Source organism: Necator americanus, chromosome II, assembly GCF_031761385.1.
Source record: "Necator americanus strain Aroian chromosome II, whole genome shotgun sequence".
In the NCBI taxonomy this organism is placed as follows: Eukaryota; Metazoa; Nematoda; class Chromadorea; order Rhabditida; family Ancylostomatidae; genus Necator; species Necator americanus.
In genome coordinates this window covers 30,285,215-30,307,363 of record NC_087372.1, presented here as the reverse complement: position 1 = coordinate 30,307,363, position 22,149 = coordinate 30,285,215, and the positions used below count along the sequence as shown (strand labels likewise).

General features: G+C 41.3%; 1 protein-coding gene across 5 annotated transcripts; it reads right to left on the bottom strand.

Annotated features, from left to right (window-relative positions):
• Positions 1-2,071: 2,071 nt before the first annotated feature.
• RB195_019936 (uncharacterized protein) lies at positions 2,072-21,701 on the bottom strand (the record flags this gene model as incomplete). 5 transcript variants are annotated; one of them, XM_064188015.1, is made up of 11 exons in its annotated part: positions 2,072-2,172; positions 7,241-7,358; positions 7,431-7,508; positions 7,569-7,704; positions 7,776-7,867; positions 11,711-11,887; positions 13,312-13,408; positions 14,762-14,856; positions 14,931-15,009; positions 15,064-15,186; positions 16,647-16,774. In XM_064188015.1, 11 exons carry the CDS (start codon positions 16,772-16,774, stop codon positions 2,072-2,074), a joined length of 1,224 nt encoding a protein of 407 aa, XP_064043895.1. The 5 variants fall into 5 exon arrangements, with proteins under 5 accessions (XP_064043895.1, XP_064043897.1, XP_064043898.1 ...); XM_064188017.1 differs by lacking the exons at positions 11,711-11,887; positions 13,312-13,408; positions 14,762-14,856; ... (1 more) ...; positions 15,064-15,186; positions 16,647-16,774 and adding exons at positions 6,096-6,153; positions 6,870-7,006; positions 11,561-11,650; XM_064188013.1 differs by lacking the exons at positions 2,072-2,172; positions 7,241-7,358; positions 7,431-7,508; positions 7,569-7,704; positions 7,776-7,867 and adding an exon at positions 21,683-21,701 and having other exon boundaries at positions 11,681-11,887; positions 16,647-16,854.
• Positions 21,702-22,149: the final 448 nt, after the last annotated feature.

The following is a 22,149-nucleotide window of genomic DNA, read 5'->3' as shown; positions in this document are numbered from 1 at the left end:
CTACTTAATTCCTTAAACTAAGAAATTGATTTGTTACTGAAGGTGAATTGGATCAAAATTTGAAAAAATGTTTTTTTTTCATCGTCGGCTGTGCAGTGGAGTAGCATGTCATGGAGTTCCTAGCTTTTCCGTATTTTTCGTTTCTTCGCTCATTTTTTTTCTTCGTACACCTCAGCATCCTAATCAATTCTGGTTTTTAATGGCATTTCTAGAGATATGTCGCGAATTCTCAGTATTCTCTTTCTCCTTCTATTCATTATTTTTGTAACGGAGGTGAGTCACTTTTTAGTTGAGAACACTTTTTTCTTTATTAGTACTGTTTTATCATTTGTTCGGAATTTCCTCCTTCTGAAACTTTTGCTGTTGTTGGCTGCTGATTTTCTGTTGATATTACGAAACAGATGTTTTTTTGCATGTATCGATGTGACTTAATGTAAAGGAAAGATAAATTTTGCATCAAAAACCATAAAGCTGGCTTTTCTCCTTGCGTTCTTTGAGAACTAGCCGGTGTCTTCCCTCTCCTCTTGTGCTGACTGATACATTTGTTTCAGGCCATTAAGCAAATGGATACATGTCGGAATAACTGCAATTTAATGGTGGACAAAGGCATGCGCAAGTTATGCACCGAACGATGTGGTATTATTTGAGAAGAGAGCAGTCCAGTCAATAATGCTTACATCGTTGGAACTTGATCCCAACTTCTTGTAAAGAGTTGTGATAGAAAAATTTCTTTTCTTCTTCCTAGTTCTTGCTATTTCATTCGCTATTCAAGAAATAATTCTGTAGTCACGTGTCGAATAATAACAACCCGTCCCAGTACGATCAAGATAAATAATTGATTCATAAACATTTATGCTGTCGCAATAGTGATAAATGAACACATCAATCAAGAGTAAAAACAATAATGAACAACCAAGTGCAGACCATAATTTAAATGACATTGGAATGCTTTACGAATCCTATTTTAGAGTTACTGTTTAGGTCATGCAAGTTTAAATCCTTAGAAGTACCGCGTAATTTCATTCCTCTACTCAATTCCTAGGAAACTATTCTGCCTCAATTTGCAGACCGCACGGCTATGCAAAGCAAGGGCCATACCCAGTGTGAAATGAAATGAGTTTACACCTAGGGTCACTAAGGACGGGACCAGTCGTTTAACAGTCAAACTTTGCCAGGACGTGTGATTTGTGATGATCAGGTCACAACACAGATGACGGTGTAGCAATCATTCCAATAAAAATTATTAGGAAAACGGATCCGCGCTTCAAATTCACAATTACTTTACTGCCGATTTTACACTGGTGAGCGCGGTGTTCTATCCAGTCAAGTAAACATTTGCAGACTTTCTTTTTTTTGCAGAGAGAAAACCGTCTCCATGTCTTCAGTGGTGGTAACTGTGATCAGTTAATAATCGACAAATAGTTGCGTCAATGATCACATCGTAAATTTCGTTGAGATGTGAGTGTGAGTGAATATAATCCACCTCAATCTAAGGATTACTACGACCCCCTAAATATTAACATCACTCTCACCCCAATACTTTTGGGCGTAGGCAGAGCTATGAGAAATCATTGATAACCAAAGACAACACACACATCACACAACAAACACCAGAATACACAAATTCCAATAGCAATTCTCAATTAGTGAATAATGAACAATTTGATATGTATTAGTGAGTAACTTCAGGTGCGGTGCTTTTGTCATTTCAATTTACCCGTGACATAGGTGAAAATGAAGGAAGTGAACGAGTGGATGCAATTAGCGAGAACCACTTTAATCACATTACTCTCTTCACGAAATCTTGAACGCTACGCACGGATCAATCAAAATGATGTGTAGCCCGTATATCCAAGTCTTCGCTGTTTTTGGAGTGGCATCGCGTAGATGAATCAATGCCACAAACAGTCGATTTGGAAGCATTCAAGGATTATTATTCTACATTATTAACAACTGGCGTGCAGGACTCGAGGGCAGCAAGTAAAGCGTCGCTTTTCCAAAATTTTGCACTGACGTGCCAGCGATGGCCCGCCATCCGAGCACCGACGCCAACTAATTGGAGAGTTAACTCCTAGTTTTGCACCTTCTTCTTATGTGGTCCGTTAGCCATATAGTCGAAATCACCAAAAGACAGCTCACTTGCTTTGGCAGATGGAGCAGAATGCTTGTGATCTGAAAAGAAAACAAAGTCACAGATATACAGAAAAAGCAAAACGACAACTCTGTCGATGGAAATAAACGATTTGTTGTTAACTGCTAAAAGCTTCTCTGATAACTCAAACACAACAATCTCCCAAAGTGGACTACTTTTTTTCAAATAATTACATCTGGACTTTTTATCTTGAAAGGGAAATCGGGACATCAGGAAACCCGTTGTATGCAAAAGTTAAGCATTTATCAAAGATTGCAGTTGTCTGTGAAAATCGTAAGCTACTGAAGCAACGTAAACCTTCCTGATCTGTCAAGTTCGGGATAATTCGGGATCCAAGATATGAAGCTTAAAGGCAGCATATAGCATACGGTATTGTCTCCAATTCAAGTAATGTAGGACAAGTAAGCAGCAGAAGTCTTCTAATCTGCACACTCGTAGACGGATTGCCATTTTTCTACTACTATGCTAATAAATTTTGCCATTTTTCTACTACTATGCTAATAAATTGCACCGCTGGTGAGAGAAGGTTGTTTCACATGTCGTACTTGCACTACTAGTGGCAATTGAGGGTGATAACGTCCACAATTGTGAGCTACACTCGCAACCATATCTATTTTTGGTACGATCTTAACGACGATCTTAACTTTGGCACGCTGTCTTTAACTTTAGCAGTACTCTTGACAGCGCCCACTACAAGAATATAATTTTTGCTTCACTTGCGAAAGTATTATTCCGATAACCATATTGACGTGCACCGGATTCCCTTCACCAGAGAGATCACAGCCGATTAGCCGAGAGGCTACGTTACCCGATAAAGGCTAACCGTAAACCAAATGCGACATTTGTATATCTTGAAACGCTGCTGGATTTGGAGGACCGACACTCTGTTTCGGTTCTGGTAGGATTGACTCATAGTAACCTTGACTCTTGTATATCGAAGCAGCCAAAGCACAAAGTTGCAGGAGTCATCTAGGCTACCAAAACGGAGAAAGACTAGGATGACGATGTGTACTTACAACACAAGTGCGCTTACATCGGAACCGCCCATTAAAGATCTAATGATGCAAGCGAGGAAGAGTAAGATCTAATGATGCAAGCGAGGAAGAGTAAGTAAAACGTCATCGGACTGACCGATGACGTTTTACTTACTCTTCCTCGCTTGCATCATTAGATCATTTTTTCTGACCGAGACGAGACGACTCCATCGATTGAACGCCGTTTATGGAATAGAGAAGAACTGCTCTTAAGAAAATGCGGCAGTGAAGGAGCTGCTGGGAGAGGTGATCCCATCGACATGAGTATAGCAAAGAACATCGACTCATTCCAACAAATTACGGAGCGAATCGGATGTCCGCAGATGACAACATGTGGGTAAATGCCAGCTTCGAATATCTTTGCCACGACAATGAGCTACGACGAAGATGAGGAGTTCGAAGCACGCTTCATGGACCTAAAGGAATTTTACAGACAAGAGAGATGCTGGTCCTCAAAAACTCTAGAACTGATACGCTAGCCTGGAGTCGCAAGCTGCAGATACCCGCCTCATCGAAGTATCGTGAAAGTACAAGATGCCGCTATGTCTCAAATTCATCGGCTTAAAAAAAATCCTTGGGCCCAATTGAGACAGCATGGAGGCGTACTCGATACATACAGATACTTCTTATGTTATATGACAGCTTTACGTCCAAAATCCCTTTATTCTACAATAAGGTCATAATCGAAATGAAGATAGGGCTCCTAAATGATGACCCAATCTCACCCAAAATATTCAGTGCCAATCCTAAGAACGTAAGGGGGAGATTGGGATGGAGTATCATGGGAGTGAAAGTTGATGACCAAACGACAGGTACTCCATCTTTGTTTCGCTAATTAGATTATTCTAATAACGTCAGGCATCAATCAGAAGCGAATGTAAAAAGATCGATCTCCATCGGACAAGACAATGTTCATGAAAAAGGATAGGTTTCTAGCCCATTCCCGCTCGACGAAACGAATATATATATATATATATATATATCCGAATGCTTTAGCTATGTGTATCTAGGTCGTGAAATTATCATGATAAAAGACCAGATCCTCAACTGAGGCAGGAGGAAAGGATGTAGTGAAGAGAATCCAGCTCTGCGGTCACCATCGTTCTTCCTGCTTTAACCTACGGTTCAGAAACCTGACGATATAAGCAGGAGGAAAATGCGGTCAGTGTCATAGAACGCTCAATTGAAAGGATGATGCTAGAAGTATTCCTCTTTACTCTTTAATTGGAAGAGGGTATTCGAAGTTCAGTCCTACGTTAATGAGATTGTCAAGGATCAGAGACGCTGTCGCATATACCAACCAAACAATGAGCTGGGCATATAATGCGTTTCAACGGCAACCACTGAACCAGAATCAGCTGTGAACGGCAAGATACTACGATCAAATGCGCTGCAGGAAGACTGCCCAACCTACCGTCAAAACTCTTTTCAAAGGAGAATATGATGTTCTACGACACTTTCGCGAGATGGGAAGCCACGGTGCATCGCAATCGGGGAAAATGGAAGTTTTACTGGTGCCTGGTTGAACGAGCAGAACACAATTGGATCACAAATGATACAAGTGATAATGTGGTGCAACGATTTAAAAAAAAATCGTGGAAAAAATGTCTATAACCTATGACCTATAAAGTCTCTACTATTGAATCCTCTTCCTACAGATATACGCCTAGGGTCAATGGGCGGTCTCTTTCTGTACGACGGCGAGTCTAAAATGTTTGTCTTTCCCTAAATCAAAATTAGAACCTCTATCTTTTCAGAACCAATTTTCCATGTGCCCGCTTATAATACGGATGATAAATAACCGCCATTTTATATGTTTGGTCTCGTGCTTAGAACCCCTAACACATAAAATGTGTGCGCAAATATATTCAAAAAATGGAGTAAGAAAGCCGCTGCATTTGAGCCATCCTTACAGTGGTTGTTTTTCTTCTATTATTCGATAGAGAGATGAAAATGCAACTACAATATTAGAAAGACAAAGGAGGCAATGGGCATGGATTCCGTCGGTACAGTTTTGATTCGGATAGGAGCTATTTTACTTTCATCGCGCTTCGACCTGCCTTCAGGACCCAGAGCGAATATGAGGCTCAACATTAGGCGAGGTGGTCGCTCTCGCGTTGTGCTCTAGATAACCTTGGCTATTTCAGTACACTAATTTCTAGCTTCCTTTGTCCTATCCCAAAACAGACCAAGAATTTACAGTTCACTTGCAACATCTACATACTTTGACGTAAATATGGTCTCATCTCTCTATCCGAGTGTTCAAGATTTTCTTGCCCTACCCTTATATCTCTATCCCATGGTGGCGTTCAATCAAATTTTCCTTGCTAACCATCTTATACCTAAGAACACTTGAGAGAAGTGCAGACCTCTGGAAGATATTCATGCGCACGAATATCGAAAACCAGTTAACCATATGCTAGAAATAACAGGTGTCTCAAGCACTGCAAAGTGCGCAATCTCGTAAATGCAAAAAGTCGACACAATATGTTCATCCTGAAAAGCGTGAGCCACTTGCATCACACACACACACACACACACACACACACACACACACACACACACACACACACACACACACACACACACACACACACACACACACACACACACACACACACACACACACACACACACACACACACACACACACACACACACACACACACACACACACACACACACACACACACACACACACACACACTCCGTTTATGCGCATCTCTTCCTCCATTTTGCTCCAATCGATGCCTCATTACGCTCAATCGGCTAGACAAATTCAGCAGCAACCATGTGTATGCTTTCATGCTAAACCTACTGGGTTACAAAGGCAGCACTAAAGCCTCTCTGTATCTATGTTATCTAGTCAACAACACCAATCATTTGCATTCCGAAAGAGTTCAACATACATGCTTCAAGTGGATTTGGATAGCTTGTGTTGAGGACCAACTCGACAGGAATGGGAACCTGTAGTAAGTAATTTAATCATCAAACAAGCAATTTCACTGCGCTATTATTTCCAAATTAATGGCAGTAACATTAAGTAGCTACAGAAGTTGGGAGTTGAATGGAACGAATCCCAATGTTGAAAATATAAGAAGATCAACAAGCTTTAACCATAAGTTCTTCGCAATACTTGTTCTCCTTTCTTCATCGCTTTCCTAACACTTATGTTCTTCTCATCCATTCAAGCACTTAACATAGTACTCGACATATTTTGTTTCATTCCATCAAGCAGCACTTAAATTTGAAAGCCTTCTATTGAGTTGGCAACTGATTTCACTTACACTTTAGAGATTCAGCTTTATTTATTTTATTTAATTTATTTGATTGGCCCGTTAGCCGAATACTATAGATTATTAATCTATCCCAATTGATGTGTAGTGAGGCAAACAGTGTGCAGTGAGACGAACAGAAATAATACTTTACTGGAAGACAATAATTACACTGATTTATGATTGTTTCCTGAAGATTACGAATGACTGCTTGGTCACCACGGACGGCAAAGCATGCTCTGCAGCCTACTTCCATGCTGGTCATAATGTTGCTAAAGAGTTCTTGTGGTCATTATAGTCATTATAGTTTATAGTAGTTATAGTCGCGCAATAGTCACGTTAAGGACGAGTTAGAGATTCCGCTTCCTGCACGATTGATTGGAGGTTCGAATCCGCCCTAATGCTTACCAAGCCTTTCAGCCCTTCAGGGTCGATGGATTGGTACCAGACCTGTCTGGGTGGATAAAAACCTTGACTTGGCACATCGGCTAGCCACCGCAAGTCATTGTATAATCCAGCTACACGTTCAAAAACTTCAAACGATTCTGAATTGAAGGGAACGTGGTGACGCGTCCCAAGCATGTATAGTCATGTTGACCTCGAGCTTTTCTGTGCACGGCTAGGAGACCTCCGGCGGAACACTTTCTTTCATTCATCAACACCGACTTGTCAATACAATTTTTCATTTCCTTACCTATCTCGCATTTACGTTTTGCGCACCAGCGTATGAAGAACAGATGACCAGCAAAACTGCTTTTCCGACAACTGTAGCTATATACCTGATCTTGTAGAGATATCTCTCGATATTTGCATTCCTTCTGGCTTCATTCTGTATTTTCTGAGGTGCTGCCTCTGAGGATGATTTGACAACTGTATAGAAGCCCGCGTATGCATCAACTAGAAAAGCCTCTTGTAAGAAAAAACCAGTATTTCTCTGTATGCGAATATATTTTTATCAACATTCCAGACCTGTACTTTGTCATCCAGAGATTCGACGTACACAGGTGGTACTTGGTTATGAAGATCGTCAACAATTAGAAATGCCATCTTAAACTACGCAATGTCCGTTATTCACTAGTGAGACTGCATATGGCTAAATGGACACACCTCCAAATTTCGTTCAAGTATATAGTTGAATTCGAAATCTTCGTCATCCGCTCCAAAGGGAAACATCAAATCTTCCCCGACTTTCAACCATCCCACAAAGAACAGAAATTGGAGTATGGTAAATATGGGAACGTATCTTAAATGTAGTTATTGTGTTAGGAAAGTTTGCAAACATAGAGTTCTAAAGTAGGATAAGAAATTGCTCACATATCAACCACCTCCCTATATTCGTTGTGACTCGGAAACTGCCGACCGATCAGAGCAAAAGCAAAGTAACCGTAAACAGAAATGGTAGATACCTAAACGAACACGTGAAAATGTAGATCTATGTTCAATAGTTTTCTATGCACATAACAGACAAAGAAACATGCATTGCTACAGAGTAAAAAGTGCAATTGCAAATATGTGATTTTCTGCAGAATCTTAAAAACTTATGAGAATAACAGTTATAAGGCGACATAGCAACACCAATACTTCTTTCTATAATGTTTTCTTTAATTGAGCCGGACACGAGGTTGTTACAATCCTGTTGTGGTGATGAATACATAGGAGAAACAGCTAAACCACTATGTATTCGAATCAAAGGACACCTGGACGGCAAAAGGAAATTATGTGACTCCACTGCATTAGGTGCTCATAGGGTGCGGCGTCATAACGAAGAAGATTTTGAAGTTAAGATCACGATTTTGGTGTGCGAGCCTAGTATTGCGGCACGCAAGGCTCTGGAGGCTTTTTGGATCCACTGCAAGGGCCTAAAGATGGATCGCACGGAGGAATGCCTCTGCATTACGCGGGAATTCGCGCCCTATTTAAGGCGATATTTGATTGCGCTAGTCACCTCACAACAGGTATATAACAGTGGGAGGATAGTCAGCTGATCCTAAGGTATGACACTATCTTCTACTGGTAGCTATGAGGCCCAACAGTAAGCGTAGGACTTTATTTGTTGGGTGGATAAGGCGTTTGACCGGATTAATCACATTCGACTTCACCCTTTCAGGCTCTGAAGAAGCCGATATTGCCGAAATGTTAGCCACGAATGAAGGATTATAACAACCTCGTGTCCGCCTCAATTAAAGAAAACAATTATTGAAACATCAACATGCCGAGTTTTATCGAAAGTCGCAAATGGAGACTTCTTCCTATCTTCAAACATCAATGCACTGAAAAGTTGTTCCCAATCTTATTATTTCGGAAATGAGGGTAGGTCAGAAGCGAAAGCTGTTCTACGAGCAAAGTTGGTGCTTGAGGTCTTCATGAAAAGCGATGGAGGAGCATCACATCCGGTAAAAAAAAGATTCCACCCTCGTTCACTCTTCCAACAAGTCACTGCAGTATTTTTTTTTTAGGTTTTTTTTAAAGGTCTATGATGTCTTTACGTAAATATGCACGTACTATTTGCTTATCCCTGTGTCATACACGAGTAAAAGGAATAGTGATTCTGACTAGGGTAAAAATAGCCAAATCAGAATCAGTCCTTCTCTCTCTATAAATTTCGTGATTCTTACTTAATTTCGCTTGGTTGAATAGAATAGTCACAGATCAGTGATTGAAGAAATCCATCGAAGGTAGAGTTGCGAGTAAATGTCAGCTTCTTCGATGGTCTATGGATTAACGTTTCTTGCAAGCGTATTGAGTTCTACGAGAAGACTCGTTTTCAAGAGTGATAAGCATGAAAACCATTAACGCTTAATCTCCTATAGAATTTCCATGAATATCGAATTTGGAGGGGCTGGTGTAACGTAGTCGATAGGAGATTCTAGAGTCAGTAGAGCTTCAATCCCCCTGGTATCTACGAGTTGGTACCAAAATTGTGTGCGGGGATAAAAACAGTGACCGCCTGAGTGAACAGTAAGCTAGAATCTTCAAGACTTCGTAATACAAATTTTAAAAACGCCATATCAGTTGCTGGATTTGAGCTCTTCATCTAATCATGACATATAATAATGGGCTTAGTCTGTCACACGTCTGCATATGTGTTGGTGAAACGAAATTCCAAGAAGGAGAGAAAAGGGTCTCACGGTACCGAGTCCGTGCTCCGGCACCACAAATCGAAAAAGTGGGTTGAGACGGGTGGTATGGCTTAGCCAGTTCGTAGTTAGCCACTGTACGAGTCAGCCAATTGACACCAGAAAACGATCAGAAGGATTCCGCGGCACGGTATCGGAGCGAAGATGCCAGAAAACGCAATCGCCGTGATTATTGTGCACTAGCACCGGGTGCTATCGCTTAGCCAGTTTGCAGTTAGTACCAAACGGTTCTGTTGAAAAGTGAATAAGACGCTGAGAACTGAACAAACGGTGACAACTGAATCCATCCTGATGTGGGCCTTCATATGCCTACTCCCCTGTAGTTATCCCTACCATGTTTGCTGTATTCTTTCTTACAAACGAGAAAACCTTCAAAGCATCCTCTTCAAATGGCGATGCAGCCATCTATCTCTGATAGCCGTCGGCTGATCAATAGTGCGTTCAGCGAAAGGATCGGTAGCCTTTCGAGCTCAGTACTGTTTCTGCATGAGAGAGGCGGATTTTGAAGGTAAGCTTCGATCTGAATCTCCGCATACAACGTCACATTACTGTCCGGAAGGTTGTCGCTATTGTTAGTGTCAAATGAGGGCACATGCGAATTGACAGCGACATTCAGACCCAGCACTTCCGTCGACATCCTTCTCCTGGTCTTTATTAACGACAAAGTTCTCTTCTTACGGATACCTACAGCACCGAATGTTCTGAATGTCATTAAATACGTTTATTGATTGACCTTTGTTCTTTGGTCTTCCATCCGCATATCAAAAATGTTGGAGAATCTCACCGGCAATGAAAACTGTTCGGTAGCGGTCCTCACACGCTCACTACAGATTGACTCTGTAGGGAAGAAAAGCCTCCTAGACGGGATGAGTTAAAGGCATCACCCCACGAATCTGGAGTAGTGCGGGTTTCAGGTGTCTTATGCCTACACAGGAGTCGTACATTTTGATGAAGAGGGTGATTCCGTCCATTTCTCCCTGTAGGAAACGGACGACCCCGGAATGTTGGTTCTTATGACAGCTTTTGTTCTTTTTTTTTGCGTGCGCCACTCAACCAGTTAGACACTAAAAAATCTACTAGAGACGAGTTGCACCTTCTTCATTATCACAACGAGCTCCAAATCCAACACTTTACTCCATTAAAGGCATCACCCCACGATTCTGGGGTTGTACAGATTTCCTGTGGAGTATTCGTCTACGAAATCGTAAATTAGTGAGAAAAGGGTGATTCCGTTCATTTCTTCCTAATTGCCGTAGAAAACGGCCCGGAAGATACGGCTTCGAGCGTTCCGGCGCACTATTTCCCACAAGGGGTTTGATTGGAGCGCGCCAGCCTTCTGCACGCGCCGCATCTTACGGGCCGTTTTTTTTACGGCAATTAGGAAGAAATGAACGGAATCACCCTCCTCCCCCTAATCTACGATATACGAATACTCCACCTGAAATCTGTACCGCCTCAGATTCGTGGGGTGATGCCTTTAAATTTGTCTCCTTGACTAACACATGCTTCGCCTCCACAGGACCTTGCACACATGTGAGATTCTCGTAGAATTTGATGGCACTGTGAGAGCTTCTAGCGGAAAAGTGAGGGGTGAAAACGTTTTCAAAACTTTCCCCAATCTACTACTTATAGTCCCTAGCTACAGTTCCTTTGAAAGGCTACGTTGCCAATGAAGTGTCTAATTGCTGCTTACGTCTGAGAAACACAAAAATATTTTAAAAAAATTATATCTGTTTGTAGTACTAAATCTGTGTGGTTGTATGGTTGAATGGCTACATGGCTATTTTCCGCTGCACCACTCTAATACTTTCACTTTTGTATCTAACTACAACAATTTTTTCCCTAAAACATGTAAGAAGCAAATTCGTTTTTTGTAGATATACTGCACACCAACTTGGGCCCGATAGTAAAATATTATAAGACATAGAGGAAAGCACAGAGGGTGGGCGGGAATGCACCCACCTGGGTGTACACGAGTGGAATCACAACCCAGTCGTAAATGTAAACACGCGCGAAAAGCTCCCGGAAGTTCTCTAGTTGAGAGAGTAGCATTTGTAGTGACGATATGAAAACAACGAAGAGTTAACGATAAGCGATAGTATGTGCACCTGCCTGTGTGTATACTAGTGGAATGGCGATCCAATCGTAAATGAACAACTGAAAGAAACCGTTCCGATACTTTTCGAGAGCGTCCAGTAGCACACGTAACTCATTCGTATGGCTTAGAGTCCCTTTCTCGAAACATCTCACCATCATTGTTTGAATCCAGTTGATTGGCACAAACCACTTCTGAATGATATGAAAAGTTAGATGGGAAATTGGAGGTGAAGGAAATCTTATCCTAAAGGGATTTCACAGCTTGGAGCGGATCATTTCAGATCAGAATCAGAATCAGAATTGCTTCACCGTGGCTGAATACCCGTTGGTGAGGTGATTAGCACAATCAAAACAGCCTTAACTAAGGAGAGAGTTCTCAGGTAAGCAAAAGGTATTTCTCTTTACGATTCACCTTTGGGCTCTTAGCTTGGATCCAAAGTGTAAGCACTTCTAGAGCACTGCGACAACACGAGGTTTACGCATTGAGACTGTGATCTTAACGTTAGGTTCCGTTACTACCTTATGGCAACCTAACACTGTGAAGTCATGTGATTAATTCTTGCTATCCAGATTTTCCTTCTCTTGTATGAATAGTGGCCTTGTTCTTTCTTTGGCGTTTTTGTGTACGCGTTCTCTGCAGAAAATCAGACCAACAACACATGAACCTCTAGAATCACCTTTTTTGTTATTTACGGAACGTATCTCTATTACAAACTTTGCGTTACGGTATTGTTCAGATTCTGTCATATAGCTTTGCCTGGCTTGATGGCTTTGCCTAAAACTTCAAGGAGGACTTTTACCATCGATACAGAGTCTTCAATATTAGCGCGAGTGAAAAAATTGGAAAGAAAAGGAGAGTCACTTGACTCCACTAGATAGTCACAAAGTGCGGCACCACAAAGGATCCGATTTCCAGAATAAGAACACGATCTTGGAGCATAAACTTCACATTTTAACGCGCGAAGGTCTGGATACGCCTTGGATCCACGCCAGGAGCGCAAAAATAAATCGTATGGAGGAATGCTTTTCAATTACGCGGAAGCTTTCTGGTTGTTTAGGACTGCTGTTTTATTGCGCTAATCACCTCATCATGAGTATCGATCTCCGGCAGAAAAATACTCCGTGATCCCAAGCTACGATCTACATCTCCACATCTGTGAGATTCAGAAGTAAATTTGGGCGATTCTCTTTTGGGCAAGGTGATAGTGGAGAAAGGATCCCAATCTTGGAAAATTCCTCCAAACACAGCATTTAACAATACCAAAGGATCAGATATATTGCTTTGGCTTAGAAATCATCTCGATTCCATACCATCGGGTCTTGTTTCTCTAGTAAAGGAAAAAGAGGATAAAGTCACTGGAGTATCAATCCACTTGGGATGCGCCAACGCGTTTTACTGGAATTCGTAATCGTTGAGGTTTTTGGAACGCGTGTTGGCCTATACAATCACTTGCGGGGGCCAGCCGGTGATCAAGTCAGTGTTTTTATCCTACCAGACAAGTCTTTTACCAATTTCTCGTCCTCGGAAGGATGAAAAGCTTGGTTTGCACTCTGTTTCTTTAGTATCTCTAAATATTAAAATAAAATAGGCTTTTATGGAGTGCCCAATCTCTCACCTGGTGAGGATCGATACGTACATTTATTGTTTTGAACAATGCGAGCTCTTCTTTTGTTATCAGTCCTGAATCCAATAGATGTTCGTCTGTCGGGTACCTAAAACGAGAATAAGAGAGAACGTGTTTTTCTTTCCAAAAAAAAAGAAACCAATGGATAATTTGTTTAAGTGGGTGTATTTCACGTTAGCGAAATACAAATGCACAGCTTTGATTTCCCAAAAAAAGAATACTGAAGAAAGCATGTGGACGACTACCTTATTGGCCATTAAGAAGAATTTACAGGGTCCATCTCAAAAGTTTCGCCCAGTAAGCTCAAGAACTCTATCTCCGACTTCCCGCGATAAGAACAGAAGAACACTTCCCGGTAAGAACAATCATAGAGAACTGTGCATATTACGCTAAATAACGATGGGTTTCATGGACGCTCGGCGTATGAAAAAAAATCCTTTGATGCGGGATCGCGGGAAGTCGGAGACAGAGGGAGAATTAGTAAGGTCAAAAGCCAAGCAGTGGGACCACAACCAACGATTGTGTGTTTTGATTGATGCACCAACGATTGTGTGTTTTGATTGATGCACCAACGGTAAGTTGTCCGGATCCTGGATCTCAGTGGGCTCGGAGGAGATGAATGTAAGCTCTGAGCAGCTAAAAAGAATTCTGTCCTTTCAGGGGCGCTAGCACCACGTCGTGTTGCCAATGGATTTCCAAGTTGGTCTCCTAAGCAAACCTAGGATACGACATATTTTCTTCAGCTTAGAGATAACTAAAACTCTCTCGGGATATGGGTACTAGTATGAATTAGTAGCATCACCAATGTTTGTGGGCTCTCAAATGATAGAATGGAGCATCTGATTGATGCTTTGACACTAAGGATTGGCATCGACATTGTACAGAATTCGACCGCCGAGAAGGTTGGGCAAAAATTTGAAAGTCCAGAAGTTTGGGTGATCGCCACTTTTTGCACTACTTTTCCGTACCGTTTTCAGGAGTGTGAATGTGCACCTCGATACCCTGCAGATAGCCTCAGAAATGCAATTCGATGAAAGAATAAAGGAAAAGAGTACACGGCGTTGATCAATCATTATGGGGATGCGTCTACGCGTTCGACTTCAACTCAGAATTCGTTTGATGTTTATGAACTATGAACGCGCGTGCAGCCTTACACTGACTTGCGGTGGCTAGCCGACGTGAGTCAGTGTTTTCGTCCTCCCAGACAAGTCTGGTACCAATTTATTGACCTCGAGGGATGAAAGACTTGGTTTGCACCAGGGCGGATTCGAACCTCCGCTCGATTGTAGCCACAGCGGAATCTCTCACCGCCCAGCAATTTGATAATACACACAAACTACCTCCACAGGAGGATTGAGTAGAACGTAATATAGGATTTAAATAATGTAATATGAATATTCAGTTATTTCAGCTAAAAGAAGGAAAGACTATTTAAATGAACCTAGTGAGAACCCGCAAGGAAATGCTCCGCCAAGCCAGAACCGAAGAAAGAATCGCATATCGGGCAATTGTTTTGCGAATTATTCTAGTTTCTGCCTGAACAAAAATTTTTTTCACTAAATTGCACACAATATTTTATTTGGAGAAATACGATAATTTTTCGTACTCACATCATTTCCGCGTATTAGTGCAGACACATTATAGAGGAGATGATCCGGCCAGCTGATAAGTTGACAACAGTCCCACCATCTAAAATTTGACTCACAGGAATCCAAGTATTTCCGGCCAGCATTTGTTGCATACCTTCTAATAATCATCGCTACGTAAAAACCTAATAGAAACGTCAGTGGAATTTCTTTGGTCCAACTATCGAATAGAACGACATATCTCATAAATATTTGCTGTTGTTCCACTGTCATACAGAACCTGAAAACGCTGGATGTAAGCTCCATTGCAAGTGTTCTTCTCTTTTTCTTTCGACCGCTTAATTTCGAAAGTATTCTGTTCCACTTTCTTGACCTTTTCATTCGAAAACAAATCATTTAGAAAATATCTGACGAGGACAACACCTCCTATCATGTTCTGAAGCAGATTTTTCGTTCTGTTGTGTGTGGAGTGTGTGTGTGTGTGTGAGAGAGAGAGAGATCAGTTGTACATCATTCTTTATCTCTTTAGATATGGTTTCCCCTCCAATTTTTAGGATTCTATGATGACGGAAAGTGGGAATCCTCAAAAGAAGAAATTCAGAACAATACCGCGTCAAGAGGATGACCTGCTTTGACAAATAGTTTGTATCAATCTTTCGACAACGTGTAGGTTATGATAGAAAGAAGACAAAACCAATTTTTCAGAAGAAACAAAGCAATTTCCAGTAGAAGATAACCGTAAAAGTACCGGGAAAGGAAACATTCACTGAATCTCACTCACTCAATCTGCTATTATATTTTGGATAAAGATTGGAAAACCAATTTCCCCCGGCAAAATTTTTGCCTAATAGACATCATTATCATCAAATCTCTAAAAAAAAGATTTTCTGGCGATAAAGAGTGAAGAAAGTGAATCCTAGATAAATCTGAGTTCAGGAGGAGAATTGAGGCAAATGAAAATGAATGAAAAGAAATCGGGTTTGTACACCTGGAATGTTTAGTTAAGTGTACTGTAGCGATATGTAAAGAACCGCGATTTTGGTTACTTGAGGTACTCTGTCGTAACTACTTTAGGATCAGTTGAATATTATTCCTTATCTCTTCGAGACGTTGTGATTTAGTGAAAAATGGGCAATGTCAAAAATTCTTCCTCATACTGACATGAGAGACGTTACAATAAAGAGAAAATATCAACGAAGTCATGCTACAAAGATCCAATTTTGCTTAAAGGCATCACCCCACGAATCTGAGGTGGTGCAGATTTCAGGTGGAGTATTCGTATACGGGATGGGAGACTACGGAGAGGGAGGTGATTCCGTCCATTTCTTGCTAATTGCCGTAAAAAACGGCCCGGAAGATGCGGCGCCGCACATGGCTGGCGCGCTCCCGTCGAACTCCCTGTGGAAAATAGTGCGCCAAAACGCCTGAAGCCGTATCTTCCGGGCCGTTTTTTACGGCAATTACGAAGAAATGGACGAAACACCCCCTTCTTCGTAGTCTCCCATCTCGTATACGAATACTCCACCTGAAATCTGCACCACCTCAGATTCGTGAGGTGATGCCTTCAAAGGAAATCCTATCGCTAACAAATTCGGGATCTAAGGTAACGCATCACAACATCACAACAACGCATCATCGCGCTGCAATTATTGCAACCACTGCGATTATTGAAATATTTTCTTAAATTTTCGTTGCAAGAAGAACAACGACATTTTCTACACTGTAATATACAGTACTTACCGATAAACTGCATTGATTGTGTAGTACAACAATAGGAAAACAAGCAAATGCTTCCAGATAGCTTTCCATAGTGAACCTTTCCATCGAAATAACAGCTTCACGAATGTGTCCGAATAGCTAATAGTCATCACTGTTGGTAAGCGGTGAGATTCGCTAGGAACTACTTTGCCCGAAAGGGTGACAACAGCGAAAAGGAGGCGTGCAGCAGCTAAATGAAGAGTAATCTACTCAAGTTCAACGGTACCGATACGTCGACGACGATCACATGAACGACAACGGTTCTGGGAAAAGGCAGGAGCGAACGATGAAGTTGGGACCAGCACTCAGAAGCATAGCAGTTCTACTCGAAAATTCGAATGAATTGGAAATGCCAAAAAAACTAAAATAATTCAACCATAAAAGCCGGGAAGAGATGAATATATGCTAGAATCAAAAAATAGCACTTATAAAAGAAGTTATGGTTTCATAGGAGAAACAAGGATAAGAGGATCACATACTGAGAAACAGCACAGTAGAAAAAAGTTTGATAAAGACTGTTTTCTGGAAAAGAATAAATGAGTATGGATTTACAAAAAAAGTGAAAATCTAGGCACGAAGAATACATTATGGCTTACGGCAGCCAAATTCGCAAAAAAATCGGTAACAGCCTGACAACGCTTACTGGTGTATCATCATCGGATTAAGTTTAAAGGCCACCACTTCAATCTCGCAACCGAATCCATTGACGACAACGCCGTTTTTTTTTGCGTTTCTGGCGCGTGGAACTTTTATTTTTCCTGTCCATGTTGTGTGTAAAATTATTCGAAGATAACAAACCAAGTAAATATAAAAATCTTCCCAAAAATTAGGAAATCATGGAAAATGAAAATGTGCGGCTCACCGGTGACCCGCATAAGCGTAGGCGTTGTCGTCAATGGGTTACAGACATGTGGTTGTTGACATTTGAATGAGCTACAGTAGCACTGGGTGAAACTATACGGTAAAAAGCGGGATTTTCAGAGAAAATAACCTTTTTATTACGAACAGAGGAAATTTTCAACTTCTAATCTGCTGCAATTCTAAGACAAATATAGCAAAGTTGAACTTCAGTCTCACAGTTTAACTTCTTCCAGGCGTTTCCACTTATCCCGGGTCATGTCAAGGTATTTTTACAAAAATTGAAAATTGAGTTCAAATATCAGATTGTTCGGAAAGTATTGTCCATTTTCGTCAGGTCGAATTTAGATATCCGTTTTCGAATTAATAATTGTTCGCTTGCGGTGAAGTTATACATAGTTTTGAAGCGCGCTCTTTGCTCTATCCAAATTTTAAGGTAATAGGTAATAGGTATTTAATTTTAAGGTTTTTAGAGGCATTTCTGTCCCATACGGGCAAAGTACAACTTCGAGCGATCTTCTTGTTCCAATTCAAACTTGGTTGAAACGCGGCGGAGGCGGCTCGTGACATCGACTTTGCCTTCGGAGAAGGGACTACTAACGAATTTGTCGTATCAAAACGGACATTACCTTCCGAAGACTCCAAAAGATAAAACTTTGCATTCATTCTTCTCGAAGTTGTTTTGAAAGTGAAAATTGATAGATTATTTTGCTTTTTTCGGCTCAAAAAATGTGTAAGTAAGTTGGAAGTTGAAGTACTCATCAAGAACTGAAAAAATGCCTTTTTTTGAATGCTCACATAACAACTCCTCCATCAGTCTTCTCTACAACCGTTCAAAGGAATTTTTACTGCACAAAGGGACGATTGTGCAATTTTTCTTAGATGTCTACAAGTTAGGTTTTTCCTCCCAAGTAGCTAGCACGCACTGATCTTCTTTTTCTTCAATTCTCAGCCTCACTTAAGATCTACAGAGACTTGTTCTCGGGACTTTTGCTTGAATGGGACCCGCTGCAGCACGTTATGGATCATGGTGAGGGCACTTCTGCATGCATCGACACTAATTCAGTGACTGGGTATAATGGACCTTACTGACACTGTGTGAGATTACACAACTTGAAATAATCATTGAGAAAGTTAAAGAAAATTCATTAGATAACTTTCATTTCTGATCTCCTCTTCAAAAATATTCAAAACAAAACAAAACAAAAAAGTAATCAAAAAAATACATAAGATCAAAAAAGGAGTGAAAAAAGGACATGAAAAAGAGTTGCTATATAAGTATATTTGAGGATTTCTCACAAACTGTTGACGAGATGGGTTATGATAACTGGATTTTAAAACAATAAACCACCTCTGATGTGTCACAACGTTGCCGTGGTGCATGCGAGGCTTTGGCGAGCACCGTGACATGAAAACAGAACACAAAGTCTGCTTATACACAAATGATTCGAATTTCTGAATGTATTTAAAGGCATCACCCCACGAATCTGAGGTGGTACGGATTTCAGGTGGAGTTTTCGTATACGGGATAGTAGATTTTGGAGAGGGGGGTGATCCTGTCCACTTCTTCCTAATTGCCGTAAAAAACGGCCCGGAATGTGCGACGCGTGCACAAGGTTGACGCGCTCCAGTCGAACTTGTAGGAAATAATGCGCCAGAACGCCCGGAGCCGTATCTTCTGGGTCGTGTTTTACGGCAATTAGGAAGAAATGGACGGAATCACATCCCCCCTCCTTGATCTACGATCCCGCATACGAATACTCCACCTGAAGTCCGTACCACCTCAGATTCGTGGAGTGATGCCTATAAGAGACAACCTGCGGCAGATGTTCTTGAATGTTGTTTCATTGTTCGGCACATATACTTCACCACTACTCTGCTGGAATCGGAGGAGCGCTACGGTCACCCATTGAACACACTGGACGACGACTACGACGACTATACTAGGATCAAAACGACACGGTGCAATTACCTACGCGACTTCTCTCGAGGCGGTGCAGGGGGGTGGCGTAGCCGTTAGGAGTGTACTGGAACCCTTGCTGACATCACCCATCGCTGCAGTTTGCGACCGTCCCACCTCGGTTCCAACTGCTGCCTCCGCAGTCTCAAGCTCGTACGCAAGTGCACGGTGCTTCATGTCGTTTTGACCCGACTATATATTTGCTCCCTCGTCTTCAGATATATATTCGGGTCCAAACGTCAAGAAACACGGTGCAGCTGCGTAAGCGGATGCGCGCGAAGCGGCGCGGAGTATATGGCGGCTGGAATCGAGCTGGGAACATCGGGTACTGCAGCGAGAAATGGCGCTAGCAAGGATCCTCACTCGATCCTAACAATTACGCTCAACCGCACCGCTTCAAGCGCAGCCACTTGCACAACTGCACCGAACTTAATATCCTATCATACGTATCCATCCATATTATGTCTGGATACCGAACCTAGTCCGTCGTTTTGACCTTACTATAGTGCTTTACCTACAGCATCAAAAAATAACAGAATGTGCTGAGAGGAGAGACAAACAACGACAGAGCAGAATTATATTTCCTCAGGATAAATTAGTCTCGCATCATATGTGCACGAAATTTTGTGATTTAATAATTATAAAAACCTCGGGGTTGGAAACAGCAGCAGCAAATATTTTACAGCGTTCGTCACAACAACCGTAGCGGAAAAAAAGCTACGCCATAGCGTTCCCTTTCAAGTGGATTAAGTTTCATTGTGTCGAAAGGCGTGCACGAGCGTAACACGATCCCATTCCACCTACATACACCCTTACCTACAGTAGGACTTGTCCAAAATCTTCACTGAAACATTCGATTTGTTGGTTCTCGCTGAAAGTACTGTTGTAACAAGTGAACATGCTGCAATCTCTCCAGACACGTCATGAGAAATGAAAATAACCAGGAAACATCAGCCAGTGTCTCCTATGGTGGTGAGGATGTTAAAGGCATCACTCCACGAATTTGGGGTGGTGCGGTGGAGTATTCGTATAAGGGATCGTAGATTCAGGAAAGGGGGGTGATTCCGTCCATTTCTTCCTAAGTGCCGTGAGAAACGGCCTGAAGGATGCGGCTTCGAGCATTCCGGGGACCATTTTCTACAACGAGTTCGATTGGAGCGCGCCAGCCTTGTGCACGCGCGGCATCTTCCGGGTCGTTTTTTACCGCAATTAGGAAGAAATGGACGGAATCACCCTCCTCCCCATCGATTCGTTGGGTGATCCCTTTGAGTATGAGAATCAAATCGCGGTTAACGAATAAATTCCCAAATGAATAACGAAGTAAAAGATAAAAATTTTCCGAAAAAGTGGAGGGAATCACTTCATATCTCTTTACACAGTTAGTTCAGACGGACCAAGACACCCATTACCACAGATATACTGACCCCGCGTCCAAAATATTTGTCTCTGAGAGGCGAAATCGGATGGAAATGGAAATATCACTGACTTTTTTCCCAATCCTGCTATCCAATGCTACTTGGTTATTTTGCTGACCTTAAACGTGGTGCAACGGCAATTCGCTGCAGGACTCAGCCGTTTGTTGCAGAAACATTTCAGTGCTAAAATGAGTGGAACCGTGTTCGCGTTTCGCGTGATGCGTCTCTCTACAGATCAATTTTTATTGGATAGCGATATTTTCAGGCAAGACACATTTTTCCTCCTAGACCACGTTGATGCAACTGAGGAACTCTTGTTGGGCTGCGGGCTCTAGTTTTTAAATAATATTTTTTTCTTGTTTCAGAATTTATTTCCTCCGTCTCAATGACGTAAATGAGTGATGGGATTCTGTGTGCAAGTGCATTCGAAACAGAAAACCTTGACAAGTTCTCGTTGTAACAATACGCGAAAAAAATTCTAATTTTCTTTCACTTGCGGATAACCTGCTGGCGTTGGCATTTTGTGGGTATATCTGCTTCAGATTGTGCGCCATATTGTTCGTATTGGCACCAAATCGGTTACACAGTGTGAATTATTTCAGCGGTTTCCAATCATCATTTAAATAATAGTAGAAAAAAACTGAAATTTCCGGGGATCACAGTGAAATGTTCAATTTTGTATCTTTCCAGGTGCTGCAAGTCGATAACATACTTAAGCTACACTTATGCTTATGTCCTTTAAGATTAAATCAATCGAAAAATAGATAAGCGGCTCTCATGCTCACCTAGCATGCTGTACTGCATAAATTAGGTTCACAATATTCGTCTAATACCATAATACCGTAATACCATATTTTGCGGACACCGCAGACAGATTCCATTTGTACTTTATATACAGCATTCTTGATCAGAGAATAAAGTATATCCTTATGTTTGCACCAAAACAGATCATATTTTTAAAATACTCAAAAGTTACTATTTTTAAAGCAGTAGTAAGTAGTAAATAGTAAGTAGAGAAGTAATCGATGATTCTCTTATACAGTTGTTTGATGCATTCAACTGGTAAATTTCCATAGAATTATTACTTCTTAGGGGAATTTCACTGTTACAAATACAGAAATTATAAAGAGTTGGTGAAATCAACAAGTAGTCGAATTTTTCTTGTTTTGATCCAGTCGAATTTGTTATCAAAAGTATTTAACTTTTAATTTAAGTATCACGAGTTTATTTTTTTAATTACTCCCAGTCATTC